The sequence below is a fragment of the Lynx canadensis genome, chromosome A2 (genome assembly GCF_007474595.2).
Source record: "Lynx canadensis isolate LIC74 chromosome A2, mLynCan4.pri.v2, whole genome shotgun sequence".
Classification (NCBI taxonomy): Eukaryota; Metazoa; Chordata; class Mammalia; order Carnivora; family Felidae; genus Lynx; species Lynx canadensis.
The window spans coordinates 156,752,427-156,774,432 of NC_044304.2; the positions used below are offsets into that span (position 1 = coordinate 156,752,427).

Below are 22,006 nucleotides of genomic sequence, written 5' to 3' on the forward strand. Positions count from 1 at the left end.
ATAAAGGCTCTTTGCTTTTGCATCGGACTCGGCTCCCTGGTGGTCTTTGGGGATCACGAATTCTGGGCATAACAAGAATAAAATGCTAAAGAGATGAAAAAAATGTTAAAGTCCAACCACAAATATTAGGAATTCAGAAAAGAAAGAAGGGAGAAAAAAAGTAAAAGGAATCAATAAATTGATAATTGACATACTGCCCAAATTGGAAGATGTGATTTTCCAGATTGAAATCCCAGTCCAGTTAGTAAAATAAACATCCAGCAAAAGATATCATTATGAAAATTCAGGATAGTGTAGACAAAGAGAAGGTATTTTGTGACTCCAGAGAAAGAGACGTTAAGTTACATGTAAAGGAACAAAATTGTGATTAGACTCTTCAATGGCAATGGCTGAGGAATTCAATTCACAGCCATAACATTCATTGGTTGGGAAGTTAGAATAAAAATATTTTTTGACATGCAAATTTAAAGAAGTGCTCCACCAAATTAAGGGAGTAAACCAACAAAACCAGACAACAGGGAATTCACCATAAGACAAAAGTAAAGAGACTCACCAGGATAATAGAGAAGGGAGAGTCTAAAATAGCAAGAGGGCAGCAGGCCTTCAGAGATCTCCAAACCTGTCCAGTTTGGAGTAGATAGAAAGGATCAACTAGTTATGTCTACAAGACATAGAATATCTGATATGGCTGAGCATATTGAAAAAATATTTAGAAAATCAGGATCAAAGTTGGGATGAGTTGATGACAAATACGTAAAAAACTAAGCAACAAATTCTCTTTCAATTGCTCTAGGGAGAACAAAAATCTGCATATAAAACAAAAAGTAATCACAAGGTATCACCTGAGGCTCAACTACAAACTTTATTTGCATTGTCATAGTGATGTAAATATCAGACATTGTATTAACCACTTATTATAATATAAATGTATGGGAGGCTTGAGGGACCGGAAGAATGTGTGAGTGTGGGTGTACGAAGCTGCTATGTGGAGAGTGAAATAGAGCTAAACCCTCATCTTGCAAAGTGGGAAGTCAAAAGAAAATGACCAAAACTAGAAAGAAAAAAAAAAATCAAGAGGTAGCACAATAGGTATGTTATTTAGAGACAGACATGGAGAAAAATATCAAATGAAATGGATAAACGAATTGAAAATGATTTCCTCTGAAGAGGGGAAATGAGATGGGGAGGGGAAAGTAAACAGGGTTATTTTTCTAATAAATATAATAAAAAGTTATGTAGGAATACAACTCTTTATGCACACAGTGAATAAAAATGTTTGACCTAGTTGCATTACTTTTTCCTGTGTCAGGGTAACTGTTTACAAGATCAGTAACTGAGATTAGCTGTACCAGGAACAAAAAGAGGCTGATTTATGGGCACCTGTACTGAACATTAATCTTGGCCTCATTCATCTGAGCCCTTTACTTAACCATTGCAGTCAACTTGATTATTCACCATCCAGCCTGCCTCAGAGACCTACTTACCATCCAACATACTAAGTCATTGAGAGAAAATACCTTTTTCAACTGTAATACCTATGGGGCACTTGGGTGGCTCAATCAGTTAAGCGTCCAACTCTTGATTATGGTTCAGGTCATGGGTTTGTGGGATCAAGTCCTGCATCGGATCGGGCTCTGAACTGACAGCACAGAACCTGCTTAGAATTCTCTCTCTCTGCCCCTCCCTGCTCATGCTTTCTCTCTCTCTCTTTCAAAATAAATAAGTAAACTTAAAATAAAAAACCTTAAAAAAAAAAACCTATTGTAATACCCATAGGCACTAATCTTTAGAGTTTCTTGAGATAGGATCCCTGTGTTTCACTTCTGTATCCCAAGTGCCTGGTATACAATATGTGCTCAAAAAATTTATTAGTATGTACATGTTTTACCCATTCAAAGAAATTCTTTAAAAGGAAATCATAAGGGAGGTTACAAACATAGTTAGAAACATATGACAATAGAAGTCCTACACACCAAATTTCACAGGGCTACTATAACATAGTATTTAGCAGTAAATGTATATACTTATTTATTTAAAAAAAAAAATAAGCAGGGCACCTGGGTGGCTCAGTCAGTTAAGCATCTGACTTTGGCTCGGGTCATGATCTCACAGTTCGTGGGTTCAAGCCCCACATCGGGCTCTGTGCTGACGGCTCAGAGCCTGGAGCCTGCTTCAGATTCTGTGTTTCCCTCTCTCTCTGCCCTTTCCCCGCTCGTGCTCACTTGCTTGCTCTTTCTCTCTCTCTCCTCCCCTCAAAAACAAATAAACATTAAGAAAAATAAGAAAAATTGAAAACCAGTTGTCTAGGCATTCAACTAAAAAAAAACCTTAAAAAAGTGACAAAATAAAACTAAAGGAAGATGTAAAATTATATTAATGATACATGAAGAGATAATGCAACAGAAATGAAAGAAACAATGAAAGATAAACAAAACCTAGAACTGAATCTTCAGGGTAGGAGATGGGATATCTAGCAAAACAAGAAAACTTCTAATTAGAAAATTATTCTAATAGAAAACAATGAGAAAAGACACAGACCATACTAGAAAAAGAAAAAAAAAAGAGGCAATAACTATAGAATAAATAGTGGAGGTTTACTCCAAACTCATAGGTGTAATTTTATGCTAAAGAAGGTTGAAAACCCACATGAAACAGACATTTTTCTAGAAAAAATATAAATAATTAAAATCACTCCCCCGCAAAACTGACAAACTAACCAGGTAACTACTTAAAAAATTGAATTTGTAATCAAATGTCTACCCTGCTGCTTCACAAGAAAAAAAAAATCCTCTTTATCCAATGTAATTGTACTTTGGATCAGACACTATTACCTCCAAACAGATCGCATTTCCAAGCCTCTTCTGAGAATAAATGCTGCTCTATGACTAACATCAGCCAACGGTATGCAAGAAGAGCTGCTTCTTTGCGGTTTACGGGAGTCTTACTTGAGGGTCATTTCCCTGTCTCGCAAGGTCTTCTTTTCCCCCTCCTCCACACTACTTCCCTCTCCTACCTTGTTTAAGCGCTGTTTGCTATTGTTATTGTTGTTACTATGTGAAAAATGACTTTAGATGAATTGCTTTCTTTTGTGATACCATGTTTATTCATTAAAATGATACTATAAGGGGCACCTGGGTGGCTCAGCCGGTTAAGCGTCCGACTTGGGCTCAGGTCATGATATCACACTTTGTGAATTAGAGCCCCACATCGGGCTCTGTGCTGACAGCTCGGAGCCTGGAGCCTGCTTCATATTCTGTGTCTCCCCCTCTCTTTACCCCTCCCTTGCTCACGCTCTGTGTCTCTCTGTCTTTAAATAATAAATAAACGTTAAAAAAAGTTTTTTAATAAAAAAATTAAAAAAAATAAAATGATACTATAAAAGAATACTTAATTACAACGGAGTATTACTCAGCAATCAAAAAGAATGAAACCTTGCCATTTTGCAACTATGTGGGTGGAACTGGAGAGCAATATGCTAAGTGAAATTAGTCAGTCAGAGAAAGACAAAAATCATATGACTTCACTCATCTGAGGACTTTAAGAGACAAAACAGATGAACATAAGGAAAGGAAACAAAAAGAATATAAAAACAGGGAGGGGGACAAAACAGAAGAGACCCATAAATATGGAGCACAAACTGAGGGTTACTGGAGGGGTTGTGGAAGGGGGGATGGGCTAAATGGGTAAAGGGCACTAAGGAATCTACTCCTGAAATCATTGTTGCACTATATGATAATTTGGATGTAAATTTAAAAAAATAAAAAATAAAATAAAAGATAAATTAAATAAATAAATAAATAAATAAATAAATAAATAAATAAACAAATAAAAGAACACCTAACAATGTAGAAAAATGGTCACAATATTGTTGTGGTAAAAGTTTATATAGAGAGTATATGCCAAGAGGCTAGTACATTTTTAGAAAGTTTTTTTCATATACCAATAATTTTATTTTTTATTTTTATTTATTCTTTGTGAATTGCTTTTAAGATTAAAACCATAAAATGTCAAAGGGCAACTGGGTAGCTCAGTGGGTTAAGCGCCGGCCTCTTGATTTCCGCTCAGGTCATGATCTCATGATTTCAGGAGTTGGAGCCCCACTTCGGGCTGTGTGCTGACAGCGGCTAGCCTGCTTGGGATTCTGTCTCCCTCTCTCTCTCTGCCCCTCCTCCACCATGCACATGCTCTCTCTTTTTCTCCCTGTCTCTAAAAATAAATAAATCAACATTTTTTAGGAAGTGGAACTATAAAATGTCAAAAAGAAGATATGTTTTAACAGCAAATCTGAGCTGAGTGTAAAATACAACAAAGGGTTTGTTGTCTTTTGATGTATAGTTAATATACAATGTTATGTTAGTTTCAGGTATACAACACTGTGATCTGACAAGTCTATACATTACTTAATGCTCTCCATGATAAGTGTAGCCACCGTCTGTCACCATACAATGTTATTACACTATTAATGACTAGATTTCCTATGCTGTACTTTTCTGTGACTTACTTATTTTGTGACTGAAAGTTTGTATCTTTTAATCCCCTCCACCTACTTCATCTCTCCCCCTACCCCCTTCTTTCTGGCAATCACCAGTTTGTCCTCTGTTTATGAGACAACTACAGGTCTTTTATTTGAGGCAAAATGTTTATTATTATATCATTGCTTTTACAACTAATTTAAAAAATTTTTTAATGTTTATTTATATTGAGACAGAGAGTGAGAGACAGAACATGAGTGGGGGAGGGGCAGAGAAAGGGAGACACAGGCTCCAGGGTCTGAGCTGTCAGCACAGAGTCTGACACGGGGCTCAAACCCACGAACCGCGAGATCATGACCTAAGCTGAAGTCAGTTGCTTATCCAGCTGAGCCACCCAGGTGCCCCAATATTTTTAAAATAAAATATGTAGAAATTAGATAATTGCAAAATATCAAATACAATAGTCATTGCTGAGATGCAAACTTTAGTCTTTTCTATAGTTATTTAAAATATTCTACATTTTTCAAATGAAAAATAATTATTAATATCAAAACTATAATTAACTACACAAAATATTTTCATAGAATCTCTGTAAGTAAGGAGAGTCATAAGCATGCGCACGGGGGAGAAAAGAAGCACAGAGCTTACTACATGATGAAAGGTAATTGTGCCATGAACAAAACAAAGCTATCTTAACAAAATCAACTATAGGGATCTCTAGAGTATAACAAGTATGAAATGTAAATCTTGTGATCTTATAATACTCTGTATAGATTATCATTTGCCTCTGGATTTAGTATGATAAAGATTTTTTTTTTAAGATTTTATTTTTAAGTAATCTCTACACCCGGGAGTGCCTGGGTGACTCAGTCAGTTGAGTGACCAACCTTTCATTTTGGCTCACGTCATGATCTCATGGTTTGTGAGTTTAGCCCCACATTGGGCTCTGTGCTGACAGTACAGAATCTGCTTCAGATTTGTCTGTCTCCATCTCTCTTTGCACCTCCTCCCATTCACACTCTTTCTCTCTCTGTCAAAATAAATAAACATTAAAAAAAAAAAGTAATCTCTACACCATGGTGCTCAAACCCACAATCCTGAGATCAAGAGTCACAAGGTCCACCGACTGAGCCAGCTGGGTGCCCCTAATAAAGATTTTTTTTTTTTTAATGAAGAAGGGAGAGACACCTGGGTGGCTCAGTTGATTAAGCATCCAATTTCAGCTCAGGTCACGATCTTGCAATTTGTGGGTTTGAGCCCCTCATGGGGCTATCTGCTGTCAGTGCAGACTCTGCTTTGGATTCTGTCTCCCTCTCTCTCTGCCCCTCCCCTCAGTGCATGCTCTTTCTTTTCTCAAAAATTAGTAAACATTTAAAAAAAAAAGAGGTGCGCCTGGGTGGTTCAGTCAGCTGAGTGTCTGACTCTTGATTTCAGCTCAGATCATGATTTCACAGTTCATGAGATTGAGCCCCACATTGGGCTCTATACTGGCAGCATGGAGCCTGCTTGGGATCTTGGGATTCTCTCTCTCTCTCTCTTTCATTCTCTCTCTCTCTCTCTCCCTCTCTCTCTCTCTCTCTCTCTCTCTCACACACACACACACACACACACACACAAAATAAATAAATAAATAAATAAATAAATAAATAAATAAATAAACAAACAAACATTTTTAAAAAAAAGATAAAAGATAAAAAGAAAGAAGGGAATGCCCCTCTACTTTTTACTTCAATTCAAGAGACTAGTGAAAGATGTGGCAGTTTCTGTGGTAGGAAACAGAAACCAAAGGAAGAAAATGTTCCTGTGAAATGCTATGATAGTTACTGCCGAAAAGAATCTGCTCAAAGTTTTTGGGTTCCCCCCCGAAAGGCTCTACTCATAGCAAAACAACTCTGAAAAGCATGAACAAATTCAGAAGATTCAATTTCAAAATCTATTACACAGTTACAATAATTGGTAGTAGGAAACAATCAACAAAACTAAAAGACAGCCTATGGAATGGGAGAAGATATTTGCAAATGACATATCAGATAAAGGGTTAGTATCCAAAATCTATAAAGAACTATCAAACTCAACACCCACAAACAAATAATCCAGTGAAGAAATGGGCAAAACACATGAACAGACACTTTACCAAAGAAGACATCCAGATGGCTAATAGACACATGAAAAGATGCTCAACATCACTCATCATCAGGGAAATATAAATCAAAATCACAATGAGATACTACCTCACAGCTGGCAGAATAGCTAATATTAACAACTCAGGAAACAACAGATGTTGACGAGGATGCAGAGAAAGGGGAACCCTCTTGCACTGTTGGTGGGAATGCAAACTGGGGCAGCCACTCTGGAAAACAGTGTGGAGGTTCCTCAAAAAATTAAAAATAGAACTATCCTACGATCCAGCAATTGCACTATTAGGTATATACCCACAGGATACAAAAAAGCTGTTGCAAAGGGGGACATGCACCCCAATGTTTATAGCAACACTATCAACAATACCCAAAATATGGAAAGAGCCCAAATGTCCATCAACTGATGAATGGATAAAGAAGATGTGGTATATATACAATGGACTATTACTCAGTGATCAAAAAGAATGAAATCTTGCCATTTGCAACAACATGGATGGAACTAGAATGTGTTGTACTAAGCGAAATAAGACAGAGAAAGAAAAATGTCATATGATTTCACTCACGTATGGAATTTAAGAAACAAAACAGATCAGCATAAGGAAAAGGAAAGAAAATAAGATAAAAACAGACAGAAAGGCAAACCATAAGAGATTCTTAAATACAGAGAAGAAACTAAGGGTTGCTGGGGGGGTGGTGGGTGATGGGCTAACTGGGTGATGGGTACTAAGGAGGGCACCTGTTGGGATGAGCACTGAGTGTTATATGTAAGTGATGAATCACTAAATCTACTCCTGAAACCATTACTACACTATATATTAACTAACTTGAATTAAATAAAATTTTTAAATGAAAAAAAAAATTGGTGGTGTTATTCACAAAAAGACACATAGATCAATGGAACAGAAGAGACAGTTGAAAAGTAGACCCACATAAATATAGACAACTGATTTTTTACAAGGTCACCAAGGCAAGCCAATAAAGAAAGGATACTTCTATCAATAAATGGTTCTGGAACAACTGGTTATCCACATGCAAAACAAAACAAAACAAAATACCTGATACCTTGACACATTCCTCACAGTTCATACAAAAGTTAAATTGGAATGGGTCATGAACCTAAATATAAAAGATCAAATTATACAACTTCTCAAAGAAAACAAGAGAAAGTTTTTGTGACCTTGGATCTGGCAGAGAGTTGTTCAATATAACAGCAAAAGCACAGTCCATTCAAGAAAAATTGATAAACTGAAACTTATAAAAGTATCAAACTTTCATTCTGTAGAAGACATTGTTAACAGAATAAAAGACAAGCCATGGGCTAAGAGAAAATACAGTAAAACCTTGGATTGGAAGTAACTTGTTCTGCAAGTGTTCTGTAAGACGAGCAACCATTTCTAATAAATTTTAACTTGGTAAAAGAGCGATGTCTTGCAATATGAGTAGTACATGATGCAGAGTATCACATGATCACAACTGAGCCAATGGTTCTTTTCTCTCTCTCTCTCACTCTCTTGTTGTGAGATTGTGGGTGATCAGCTCCCATGCTGGGATGCTCGGTCTCAGGCCATGGTGTTTGGCAGAAATCAGTGATTTTTCAGAATGTTGGAAGTTTCCCACAACTGGCACTAGTGTATTTTGTCACTTGGCACATATGGACAGTCCTTTGCTTTTCCATACAAGAGTAAGCTTAGGAATGCTTTGCTTCATTCTAGGTCGGACTGCCTGCAGATATAGACCCTTTTCTCTGCCGCCTTATTGCCAGTTACATTAAAAACAGTATATGACTAGGCTTATTACTACTGTACTATATATATATAGTACAATATATATATAGTATATATATTGTACTATATATAATTATATATATTATATATATAATTATAATATATAATATATATAATTATATAATATACAATATATAATTAATATAATATATAATTAATAATTAATTATAATATATTATATCATATATCATATTAATAATTAATTAATATATTAATATTTATAATATAAATATTATAATATTTAATATTATGTTTAAATATTATTATATTTATATTATTATTTTATTACAGTGTTATGATCATTTTTATATGAATATTTTTGGGTTGTGGAACTAATCATCTGAATTTCCATTATTTCTTATGGGGAAATTAGCTTTGATATACAAGCGCTTTGGATGACAAGCATGTTTCCAGAATTAATTATGCTCACAAACCAAGGTTATACTGTATTTGCAAAGCATACAGGTGATAAAGGACTCATAACTATGATAAAGGACTTTAAAAATTTGGGGTGCTTGGATGGCTCAGTCAGTTGAGCAACTCCCAGAGTTCTGGGATTGCACAACATGTCAGGCTCTGCCCTGACAGGGATTCTCTTTCCCTCTCTCTCTGCCCCTCCCCAATTCACATGCGTGTGCACTCTCTCTCTCCCTCTCAAAATAAATAAATAACCTTTAAAAAAAAAAGAATTTCAAAAGTTCAACAATAAGCAAACAACTTGATTTTTTCAAACTAGGCAAAAATCTGAGAACATTGTATCAAAGAAGATAAATTTATGTCCAATTAGCCTATAAACAGATGTTCAACACCACTAGTCATTAGGTAAGTGCAAATCAAAATCGCAGTGAAATACCACTATACATCTAAAACGACTAAAACAAAACAAACAAAAACAAACCCCCCAACCTCCCACCCTCCCTACCCACCACCCCCTCCTGCCCCCACACACATAACACTGACAATACTAGGTACTAGGTAAGATGCAGGGCAACTTGAACTCTCACACATTGCTAGTAAAAATGAAAAACAGTACAACTACTCTGGTAAAGAGTTCAGCAGTTTCTTTAAAAGTTAAGAATTTACTGTACAACTCAGAAATCCTACTTTCAGGGATTTGCCCAAGCAAAAAGAAAACTTATACACATGATGTTATTCACCATTGCCAAAAACTGGAAATGTCCTTCAACAAGAGAATGGATAACAAACTGATCTATCCATACGATGTCATACTACTCAACAATAAAAGTGGCTGAACTATAAATTCATTTAAATGGTTACATCTTAACGACATTCTGCAAAGTGAAAGCCAGACCCAAAAGGCTATATACTGTATAAAACCATTTATATGTTATCTGGAGAAAGCAAAAGTATTCAACAGAAAACAAATTAGTGGTTGCTAGGGATTTAGGGGTTGGATTGGAGCAACAAGGATAATTCTAGGGTTGGAGCAGGATGACCGGAACATTCCATAATGCCTGAAAGTAAGAAAACAAAAACAAAAATGGAGTCAGATCAAAGACATAAGAGCCTACATGAAAGAGTTCCCAGTTACCAAAAGCTTAACCAATCTGAGCAGCACTATAAATAAAAATAGTATTAGACCGTAACAGAATAAATACAAAGTCCATAAGTATATAGTAATGCAAATTAATGTTTGATTAAATAAATAAATGATGGGAAAGAAAAAAACTCTTTCTTACAGAAGAAATCTAATTAATACAAGTAAAAGGAATGAAGAAAATAAAAAATTACAACAGCACAGCAATGTAATAATTGTTGCAGTTGGGGCACCTGAGTGGCTCAGTGGGTTGAGCGTCTGACTTCGGCTCAGGTCATGATCTCACTGTCCATGAGTTCGAGCCCTGCGTTGGGCTCTGGGCTGACAGCTCAGAGCCTGGAGCCCGCTTCAGATTCTGTGTCTCCCTCTGTCTGCCCCTCTGCTGCTTGCACTCTGTCTTTCGTGTTGTCTCAAAAATAAATAAACGTTAAAAAAAAAATTTTTTTTTAATTGTTGCAGTCAACATCTGCTAATGAATGCTGACATTAGCAGAGAAGGGTTTAAGGAAAAACAAGATATTTGCATAGCTTCAAAGTATCCCCTCCAGAATATTCCTGTGGAGGTTTTCAAATATGTCCACAAATTCTTTGAGATTGCTCCTTCCAGGAAGCAAAGCTTAATTCCTCTCCCCCTGAGTATGGGCCAGATTTAGTGACTCACTTCAAATGAATAGAGTATGAAAAGAAAAGAAAGAAAAAAGTAACTTTTTATGGTGGAGAAAACTGGTAGATGTGATGTTAACCAAGTATTCAAGTTTCCCATCACCGGTAATAAGACGCTGGCAGGGTGTACCCCTTGCAATGAGAAGGGCACCTCACCTCTGAGGTATTCCTCAAAACCCGTAACTCCCCTATAACCACGAGAAAACATGAGACAAACCCAAGCTAAGCACTACTTCACAAAATACCTGACTGGTATGTTTCTTCAAAGCTGTCATGGTCATGAAAGAAAAGGAAAGACCAAGAATCTGTTACAGATTGAAAGAGAATAAAGATACACAATGATTAAACACAAGGTGGTATTCTAGACTGGATCTTGGAAAAGGAAAAAGACATCCGTGGAAAACTGAAAAATCCAAACAAAGCCTACAGTGTAACTAACAGTATTTGTAACAGTACTAACTTCTTAGTTTTGGTCATTGTGCCACAGTTATGTCAGATGTAAGCATTAGGAGAAGCTGGTCTAGGGGTATAAGTGGGAATTCTCTGTAGTATCTTTACAGTACATCTCTATGTCAAAAACTATTTCAAAATAATAATTTAAAGATATAGCAAATAAACTGAACTGCTTGAAGCCATTTTCTCTGTCATTAATGGTTCAACGTCCTCTTGATGAGATTTCCGTGGTTAGACACACACTTGAATACATCCAGGATATATTAAACTAGATTTATCATTTAGGTTCTACTAATTCCACTAGTTCTACTTGAAAAGATCATCTCTTCAGGGCCCCTGGGTGGCTCAGTTGGGTAAGTGTCTGACTCTTGGTTTTGGCTCAGATCATGACCTCCTGGCTCCATGATTTCCAGCCCTACATCTGGCTCCACGCTAACAGTGCATAGTCTGCTTGGGATTCTCTCTCTCCTCCTCTCTCTCTCTCTCTCTCTCTCTCTCTCTCTCTCTCATTCTCAAAATAAATAAATAAACTTTAAAGATCATCTCTTCACCTAGAAAAGTTACCTCCCCCCACTTCAGGCTGTCCCTGGGAGTTCCTGTCAACAACAACAATGTTCTTTCCATTGTAGGAAGCAACTCTGCCATTGGCTGTGACAAGCAGAGCTTCTTCTGAGGTGCCTCTCATGATGGCTGTGGTCCCTGCTCCTGCCCACCGCCTCTGTGCGACCCCTGAACACTAGGAAGCCCAGCCACAGGCTGAGGTCATTGCCCCTTCCTCTAACTTATCCCCGCCCACGCCCTCACCCCGTACTCTCTATCTCCCACCAGTGTTCCTCTCACAGTATTAGACCCTAATACAGAGAACCACTGTGCTCTCACTCAGCCTTGTTATTCACACTCCCACACTCAATTTGGGCATCAAACCTGCAAAAATTCTAGATTTATCGGGTGGTTGAACTGCCTTCTCTGGATGCCAGTCATTAGGAAGAAGTTCTCTGGGCCACTGGTAAGATCACTCATTCACCAGCAAGTATCTGTACCGCCTCCCAGGGGGTCAGGCACTACAGGTGACAGAGCTGAGAGTGAGACACTGTGATTAGCAAAGAAAGGAGGAGAGAATCATCAGACTCTTAACAGAGCCTGTCCCCTTCCCCCTTACTGTCGGAGACCTGGGTGGGCAGAGCTGGGGAAGAGCCAGTGACAAGAAAAACCTCTTCAAACCAAATCAGAGGTCCTGAGCTGCTTGCACAAGTGTGTGGAAACAAGCAGAGTTGTTTACGACACTGTATTCGAAGGAAATATCTGGAGTTCAAAAACAGGGATTTAAAGACAAGATGGTAAAATCCATAAAAACTTGTCTCAAACAGTTTATCAGGCCAGAAAACCTTCATAAGCTTTTTGCTTTTTTTAAAAAGAGGCCTCAAGTAAGAAGAAAACAAATATTATGAAGAGTTTCAGAGACATCTCACTCACCAACCTTCTCTTTGTTAGAATTACTTGTCATTACTTTAGAGTTATGTTCATTCACGAAAGTCTATTTACTCTGAATTGAGAGGTCAATTTTATCATCATTTGTCCCGTGCATACATTTTAAAATTAGAAATGACCACCCCAATTGTGGTAGAGGTAGAGCCCCTCCCTAAGGAATGTGGTGGGGGCCTTCTCAGAACAAAGGAAGGCAACGTGGCCCAATCAACTCCTATACACGTATGCATAACTCTGACACAACTCTGAAACTTGGACTGGGTCCAATCAGACTATGTGTGTCACCATATATGGGAGACAAAGAAGCAGCAATTGCGCAAAAGGCTACACCCTGCTGCGCTCAGGGCTCGGTTTTTCCGGGTACAAACCCACTGAGCCCATGCTGGCACGACAAATAAAGTGCTTCCTGGAAAAGAAAGCCTCGCGGTCCGTCTCTCTGTGTGAGAATCCTGCTACACAATGGCCATCTCTTTTAGTTTTAATATTCCAAAATAGGTTGAATGATTCTGGTGCTGTTTTTACCCTACTGTTGGTTAGCCTATGTTGTAAAGGAACGGGGAACTTTTCCTTTGTTAAAAACAAAAACAAAAACAAAAACAAAGTTCAACCAAGTAAATTTGAAGATCTAACTGGCTTTATTCAACAAGTGATGTATCGGGCAGCACCTCATCTGGCAAGTAGCAAGGCCCTCGAAGAGTTGTACAAAATGGAAGGTTTCATAGGATGGAGGAGGGGCAAGGAAGTTACTAGGGAAAGAAAAGAAAGGATGGCTCCAGGCAAGGTCACTTTCTTTTAGGGAAAAGGGCAGAGGATCTTATCTTGCAGTTTACTTCATCTCTTGGGGGGTACTGAGAGAGTCCCAGTGACAGATTACTTCTTTAGTGCTGGCCAGAAAATTCCAGACAATTAGGGCAATATTTCTGGGGGAGATTGAAGTTGCAATTAGATTGAGTATTAAGCCCTGGTTTGGGAACTTGGTCTAAGTGGCATCATTTTGGGCCTGTGGTTTTCTTTCTTTTTAAGTGTATTTATTTATTTTGAGAGAGAGAGAGAGAGAGAGAGAGCACAAGCAGGTGAAGGGCAGAAAGTAGGAGAGAATCTCAAGCAGACTGCACACTATCAGCACTGAGCCCAATGTGGGGCTTGAACTCACAGTGTGATCATGACCTGAGCAGAGATCAAGAGTTGGACACTTAACAGAGTGAGCCACCCAGATGCCTCCAGTTTTCTTTTTTTAATACCTTCAACCCTCATTTTCGTAGTATTCTATTTAAATGAAAGGTAAATTTTGTGTAGGCCTTTAAATATTTATATGTAACAAAAGAAGTTTATTATCTGTCAAGTAATTCATTTTGCAACGAAGTTCTATCTCTTGAAAATTAGTGTCTTCTTGTTCTGCCATTGTGATATTGTATATTATGGTATGATTATGTATATTGTATCATATCATATCATATCATATCATATCATATTATAATAAATACATTTGGTCTTGTTTCTCTAGCAGAGCTCCTAAAACCCTTGGAATTTCCGAAGAGATGAGTGTTATAAAGGTGTCTTTGGTTATGTTAATGATGTGGCTTTCCAATGGATCGCACATAAGCTGGGGGTGGGCTGCCAGGAGAGCCAATCATGTGATTAGAGGTTTGGAACTTTCAGTCCCACCCCCTGATTTCTAGACTGGGGCTGCTGGGCGGGGGCGGGTGAGAATTGACACTATCACTAATGGCTAATGATTTACTCAATCCCGCCTATGTGATGAAGCCTCCATAAAAATCACACAGGACTGGGTTCAGAGAGCTTCTAGGCTGGTGAACATGTGAGGTGTTTGGAGAGTGGGGCCCCTGGGGAGGGCGTGGACATACTCTGCCTTCTGCGTCTCTTCCACCTGAAGAATCATCCATAGCCTTTAGCATATCCTTTTATAATAAACTGTTATTAATAAATAATAATAAACAGGCAGTTAGGGTCTGAATTGAGGTAAATTGTAGGACACCCAGCCACTATCACAGAATGGTCTGGTGTGGGGAAAACAAAACAAAACAAAACAAAACAAAACCACACACATGTTCGATGACCAGAAGTGTCAGAAGTGAAGTGTTCTGTGTGAGTAGTAAAGAAAGTCTCACAGGTAGAAAGCTAGATTACGCTTTTTTTTTTTAACTCAATTATTCTTCCCTTAAATAGTGAAGGCATCATAAAAGACTACCAGGAAAAAAATGTTACAGTCAAGTCAACCCTGACTTTTGTCTTTGGCACACACAAAAGGATCAACACATGGGTGTAGGAAATATAAAGAGTGGTAAGAAGATGGACTCTGGAACCAGGTGACCTGAGGTAGAATCCCAACACTGTCTCTTTCTAGATGTGTGACTTGGGACGAGTTATTTAGCCTCAGTTTCCTCATCTGCAAAGTGTAGATAATAAAATACATTCTTCACTGAATTGCTGTGTGGCTTAAATTTGATGAGATATATAAAGTATTTGAACAGTATCTAGCATACGCACACACACACACACACACACACACACACACACACGCTATACATAGCATACATTGATTTATATATTATATTGACTTTGAATTTATTATTATTATTTCCAATCAGTTCCCTGAGGTCACAAGTGAAACTAAGTTAAATGGTGACTTGGCAGGCAGATGTTCTACTTAACTGGCATTAGTAAAGGCCATGGTTCTCAATACCACGTTAGTGGTTTATAAAGGAGCATGTCTCAAGTGAAATAAGTCAGCCAGAGAAAGACAAATGTCATATGATTTTACTCATATGTGGAATTTAATAAACAAAACAGATGAACATAGAGAAAGAGAAGGAAAAATAAGATTAAAAAAAGAGAGGGAGACAAACTGTAAGAGACTCTTAAATGCAGAGAACAAACTAAGAGTTGCTGGAAGGATATTGAGTGGAGGATGGGCTAAATGGATGGGCATTAAGAAGGGCACTTGTTGGGGTGAGCACTGGGTGTTATATGTAAGTGATGAGAATCACTAAATTCTACTTCTAACATCATTATTCCACTATATGTTAACTAGCCTGGATTTAAATAAAATTTAAAAATTTTTTAAAATATACAAAAGATTGGGGCACCTGGGTGGCTCAGTCAGTTGAGCGTCTGACTTCGGCTCAGGTCATGATCTCACGGTTCATGGGTTCAAGCCCCGCATCGGGCTTGACTCTAGTCCTTCCTGGGCCCCATAATTGAACTAAAACCAACAAGTCCAAATGGACATGGAAGAGGATTAGAAAGCAAATCCTTCCATCATTTACATCCCCAGATTTAGAGCTAAGAATTCTGAGATAAACAAATGGAATGAATTTGGAAATGATGCATCAAAGGCTTCCTCCTATGACATGAATAGTGGGAGCTACTGAGGATCTGCCTATCAAACGCTAGAGAGGCATTTTCCTCCAGACACCAAACAGGGGTAACAACTCAGGATGACAAAAACCTGCAATCCTGCAGATAATGAATTTTCACCATTTCACATCCTCTCAATTTTAACAATTATAGGCACTGAATGCATCATTGGTATCATTGCAAATGGGTTCATCATGGCTATAAATATAGCTGAATGGATTAAAAATAAGGCAGTTTCCAATAAGCAGGATCCTGTTTTTCTTGAGTGTATCCAGAATACCTCTCCAAAGCTTCATGATGATAGAAATTACCTTCAGTTCAACATCCCCACATTTTTATAATGAAGATGTTATATATGGTACATTCAAAGTAACTTTCATGTTCTTAAATCATTGTAGCCTCTGGTTTGCTGCCTGGCTCAGCTTCTACTTCGTGAAGATTGCTGATTTCTCCCACCCCTTTTCCTCAAGCTGAAGTGGAGAATTTCCAGGACAGATGCCCTGGCTCTGTGGCTATCAATGTTTATTTCCTTAGGCTACAGTGTACTCTTCTCCAATGACATCAACACCATGTATTGTAACAATTCTTCTATCCCCTCTCCCAACTCCTCTAAGAAAAAATACTTCACTGAGACCAATGTGGTCGACCTGGTTCTTCTCTATAACCTGGGGATCTTCATTCCTCTGATCATGTTCATCTTTGCAGCCACCCTGCTGATCATCTCTCTCAAAAGATACACCCTACACATGGAAAGCAATGCCACTGGCTCCAGGGACCCCAGCATGGAGGCTCACATGGGGACCATCAAAGTTACCAGCTACTTTCTCATTCTCTACATTTCCAATGCAGTTGCTCTATTTCTTTATATGTCCAATATCTGTGATGCCAACAGTTCCTGGATTATTTTGTGCAAATTCATCATGGCTACCTACCCTGCTGGTCACTCCATTCTGCTGATTCAGGACAACCCTGGGTTGAGAAGAGCTTGGAAGCAGCTTCAGCCTCAAGTTCATCTTCACCTAAAAGAGAAGCAGAATACCACAAAACAAGCCCAACCAGCTCTGCCTCCCCCTCACCTAGACCCCTCTCCTCCCGCCTCCTTTCTTCCCCAAACCTGATCTGATCCTTCCACCTGATGTGGTTAACCTTCATTTCTCTTTTGCTTCTTGGGCACAGTCTTAGTGATGTTTGACACATTCTTTACCTAAGCCTTCTATTTTAGCTCCACTTGCTCTATGTAAAAGCAGCGGTTCTACACATTAGAATCTCTGGGGGAGATTTTTGAAATACCAATGTCCAAACCTGATCCTAAATCAATTAAGTCAGAATTTTTGGTGTTGGAACTTAGATAATTCTTTTTAATTTCTTAAGGTGATTGTTCTCCAAAACCTAAAACAAAAAATTTTAAGATGCTCAGCCTGGCTTATATCAGGAAGAAAATTAAGACTACTTTGAGATATAATTTTTTACCTATTAGATAAGCAAAGATCAAAAAGTTTGGTAACACACTGTGTGTGATCATGGGGACAAGGCAATCTCATAAATTTATGGAAATGTTAATTGCTGCTTCTTTAAGTACAGTTTAGTAATACATTTGAAAGTACATACTTTTATTTGACAATTATACTTGGGGGTATTTATTTTATAGATATACTTGAGTACATAAAAATTTGTTTATATTTGTTTATACAATACAAAAAATTGTAAAATATTTGTTGCAATATTTTACATCCAAATGGCTATATTCATTATTAAATGGAGCCACATTGGGGGTAGCAACTAATGTTGAATCACCAATTTCTAGAACTTAATATTTGAAAAATTCACCAAATAAAACTTATTCTACTTTCTCTTCCTATCTGCAAAAAATTAGGTTAAATTTCTCCTGAAATAGAGGAATTGTTTCTTTTTCTTTTCAAGAAGATAGACAGACTCTTCTTTAAAGGTCTCATTTTCTGAACTTCCATGTCCATGGGCTTGTAAGATAACATAAATAAAAGCAAAAGAGCAAAATGTAAGAACAACTTTGAAATTTTCAATCCAAGAGAGAGATGCAATTCAAGACCACTTGAATCTATTCAGGATAGGTTCTGGACTTCAGGCTGCCTCGTTACTCATGTCCTGGAGTGGAAAGGGCTACCATCCTGAGAGAAGAAAGGGTGAACTACCTTCCCCCATTTCATAACCAGACTATAGAACAATCTGTAAACATGGACACCTCGGGGGGAGTCCTCACTGGGCTGAAGATTTAACTGTGCTAGCCAGTACTCCTCACATGTGCCATCCTTAAAACCTACCGGAAAATGAATATGACTTGACACCGTGAAAGTCTTCAGAGAAGGAACACGACTATTTCAGGTGTGAGTGTCAGACATACATCACTATTTGTCATTTAATCCCTATCAAGAATTTTGTTGTTTAAAAAAAAAAGTATTTGATATTCAAAATGATAGCATGCTTCCTTGTACCTTAACAAATGGATTCTGAATAATATACTGGATGCTAAGAAAATTCATAGATGTGCTTTGTAAACATTCTCAGAGGCTGAAGACATTAAGTGAGTAACCATCAAAACACACAGTCATGGGCAGCTGGAAATAGAGCATCAGAGCCATCACCTATGACAAAGTATTGATGGAAATGGTTACATTCCTCATCGAGCAACTCCCAAAACCAAGTAACAGATCATTGGGGAAGTATATATCACATGTCACATGTCACCATTGTTTCTCACTATTTTCTGGTTAATGTGGTGAGATTTATTTTTTTGTGAAATAGCCTGATTGCTACAAAGCTGTCTATTAAAAGCATCTTCCCTCCAATTCTCACATATAGCTTTTTTTAAATGAGATTGTCAATACTTACAAAAACATAACACTATTACTCATTTCTAAATCTCCACCCAAATATTACAGAAGTGAAATTAGAGTTGTTTCAAGTTGATTGTCATCATCATCATATTCAAAGTAATATCAGCTTTTGGCCAACAAATAAGTAAACAAATGCTGAAAAGGTCTTTTGTGAATAGTAAGTCTCCTGCCTCACCCAAAATCTCACTTCCCCAAAGCAACATTTCTATTATTTCTGACTCTAGTTTTTGTGGTGGTTACTTTCATAACTCCGAACAGGTATACACAGACACGCACATTGTATTATCCATCTGTAACACCTATTGACTCATCACTGTCAATGGTGAGGACTGAAGTGTCACTTACATTGCCATCAAATGCTGCCCTGTAGTAATTGCATTACTACTTCTGACTCTTATTCTCATTGCTTTTAAATTATTGAATGATCATTTTAATGTGTATTTATTTTTGAGAGAGAGAGAGCATGAGTTAGGGACAGGCAGAGAGAGAGGGAGACACAGAATCTGAAGCAGGCTCCACACTCTGAGCTGTCAGCACAGAGCCTGATGCGGAGCTCAACTCAGAAACCATGAGATCATGACGTGAGCCGAAGTCAGGCGTTCAACCAACTGAGCCACCAGGAGCCCCTTGAATGATCATTTTAAGTTGCAATGTCTTATTCTACTATTTATAGTCCATGCCTACCAACTCCACATTATATAAAAGAGTATGTTAGTGCCCCTATCCTTCTTTTTACTACTTCTCCCTTTTCCACCTGCTTTTTAAAAAATATTTTTATTTATTTTTGAGAGAGAGACACACACACACAGAGAGAGAGAGAGAGAGCACAGCGGGGAGGGACAGAGAAAGAGAGGGAGGAAGAGGATCCAGAACAGGCTCCGCGCTGACAGCAGAGAGCCCGATGCAGGGCTCGAACTCAAACTATGAGATCATGACCTGAGCCAAAGTTGAACACTTAACCGACTGAGCCACCCAGGTGACCCCCTTTTCCACATTCTAACTGCTGAAAGCAACATGCTCCTTTCACATTGTCATATGCTATTCTGTAACTATCGTTCAGTCTTCTGTGCTTCATCTATGAATTTATTTTAAATGTAGAAGATCAATAAATAGCATTTCTAATATTCTTAGTAAAACTATTATTACTGGACTCAAGACCAAAAAGTGCTTTTCACTAAGTTCAATGACACAATCCATAAACCCAGGTAAAAGGAGATTGTTTCCAGCATAAAAATCAAATGCATTTTTTTTTTTTTTACACTCCATCATTTACTCAGCAACATGAAAGAATTTAGTTTGGGTTTATGATAATCCTGCTCAATTGCCTTCCTTTATGTTGTTATACCAGCCCTGCCTCCCAGAGAGATAAGTATATTCCTTACCACCTACTCAAAGGAATTCAGTATTTTAATCATGGCACTCTCAGTTGGATGTAATCCACTTTTTTTTTTTTTCCCAGTAGCAACTTGATCAATGCCTTTCATTCTCCTTTCTTTCTTGATAATTGGCTCCTAAGCCTGACTCATGTTTGTCATCCACCCGGATGTCTGGGTTATATCCATCACCTATTTTCTAGATCACATGTCTTACTCTTCCTTTTCTTATTTCCTCCCTTACCTACCGGAACACATCCTTAAGTAACTTCCTCAGAAAAGTCCTTCGGAAATGGGAAATGTTTTTATTTTGCCCTCACTCTTGATTAGTAGTTGATAGTTGGTTGAATATACAATTTTAGGTCTAAAATAATTTACCTTAAGTTTAGAAGAAATTTCATTCTTTTCACATTTGTTGTTACTAATTAGAAGTGTGAAAGCAACCTGTGTCTTTTTCCTTTCTAGGTTTTTGTATTCTTTCTTTAGACATTTTTAAAGTCTTCTTTTTATCTTTCATGATTCACCAAGACTGCACTACAACTGCATATAACAGAAATCTGATTAAAGTGACCATATAATGCTATTTTTAAATGTAACATGAATTCTAGAGGTTGAAAAAAATGCTCCAGGAAGTCACTAATGACTCAGGATCCTTCTAGCTTCCTTTCCTACCACATCATGTTGCTGAGGCAACATGAGACAGAGAGAGAAAGAGAGAGAGAGAGAGAAAGAGAATGAGTTGGGGAGGGGCAGAGGGAGAGGGAGAGAGGGGAGAGAGAGAATCCCAGTAGCCCCTACGCAGGGCTCAATCCCATGACCCTAGGATCATGATCTGAGCTGAAATTAAGAGTATCACCTCTACATTCTAGGCAGAACTGGGTCACATGACACCTTCACAAGGAAAATTGTAGAAAGAATTATTTTTAATTTGTAATTGTGCACACTTCCACCCTAATCCACTCTAAACAAAATTAGGGTACTTATATTGAGGAAGAGGGAAGAATGATCATGGGTTAGGCAACTAGTATCAGATGCTCCATTTGGTGAAAATTGTGTAACACCAATTGAGGGCTTATCAATCAAAGACCATGTCTTTGGGGCACCTGACTGGCTCAGTCAGTTGGGCATCTGACTCTTGATTTCGGCTCAAGTCATGATCCCAGGGTCGTGGGATAGAGCCCTGCATAGGGCGTTGCACTGAGCATGGAGCCTGCTTGGGATTCTCTCTCCCCTACTTGTTCTCCCTCTCTCTCTCTCAAAAACAAAAACAAAAACAAAAAAACATATCCTTCATCAGCACTCATAAAGTTTCTTTTATTTTTTAAAAATAATTTCTTCCTCTTCATTTTCTCTAAATTTGATCCTTAAAATTCTTTTTGGTCAGATTTTAGGCCTCCTAGATTAAATATCTGTGTCTCTTATCTTTTTCATCATTGATTTATGCTGAGCATTCAGAGATATTATCTTGAACTCATCTTAATTTTACTGAAATCATGTTAACAGTATGTAATTTTAAATATTTTTAATCTCAAAGTTTCTTCGTTTCCTATTTCTTTTTAATAGCATCTTTTTCTTAATTTATGAATTCAGTATCTTTTGTGCCTTCTCTGAAGATACAAGTTCAAATTTTTTAAGTATTCTTCTTTGATCTTTATTTCTCCAGTGGTCATTTATTCTGAATATTTATCTTGGTCTTTCTCTTTCAGGCTGTGAATTTTGCTCCTATTTCTGCTAATCCTTGATTACTAATTCATGAAGGAAAATGAAAGGCTGTTTTGCATAAGTAAGAATTATTCCCCAGCAGGACATTCTTCTGAATGGAAAGGCTGATTG

General features: G+C 37.8%; 2 protein-coding genes across 2 annotated transcripts in view; one reads left to right on the plus strand and one right to left on the minus strand.

Moving 5' to 3' along the window:
* The window catches only part of LOC115502040 (olfactory receptor 2F1-like), a 342,928-nt gene that overhangs the window by 72,975 nt on the left and 247,947 nt on the right, over positions 1–22,006 (minus strand). The window lies entirely within an intron of this gene.
* TAS2R39 (taste 2 receptor member 39) lies at positions 14,830–17,048 on the plus strand. Its single transcript, XM_030334953.1, is given in 4 exon segments — positions 14,830–14,854; positions 15,967–16,171; positions 16,173–16,381; positions 16,384–17,048. Coding segments are annotated over 4 exon segments (1,104 nt in total).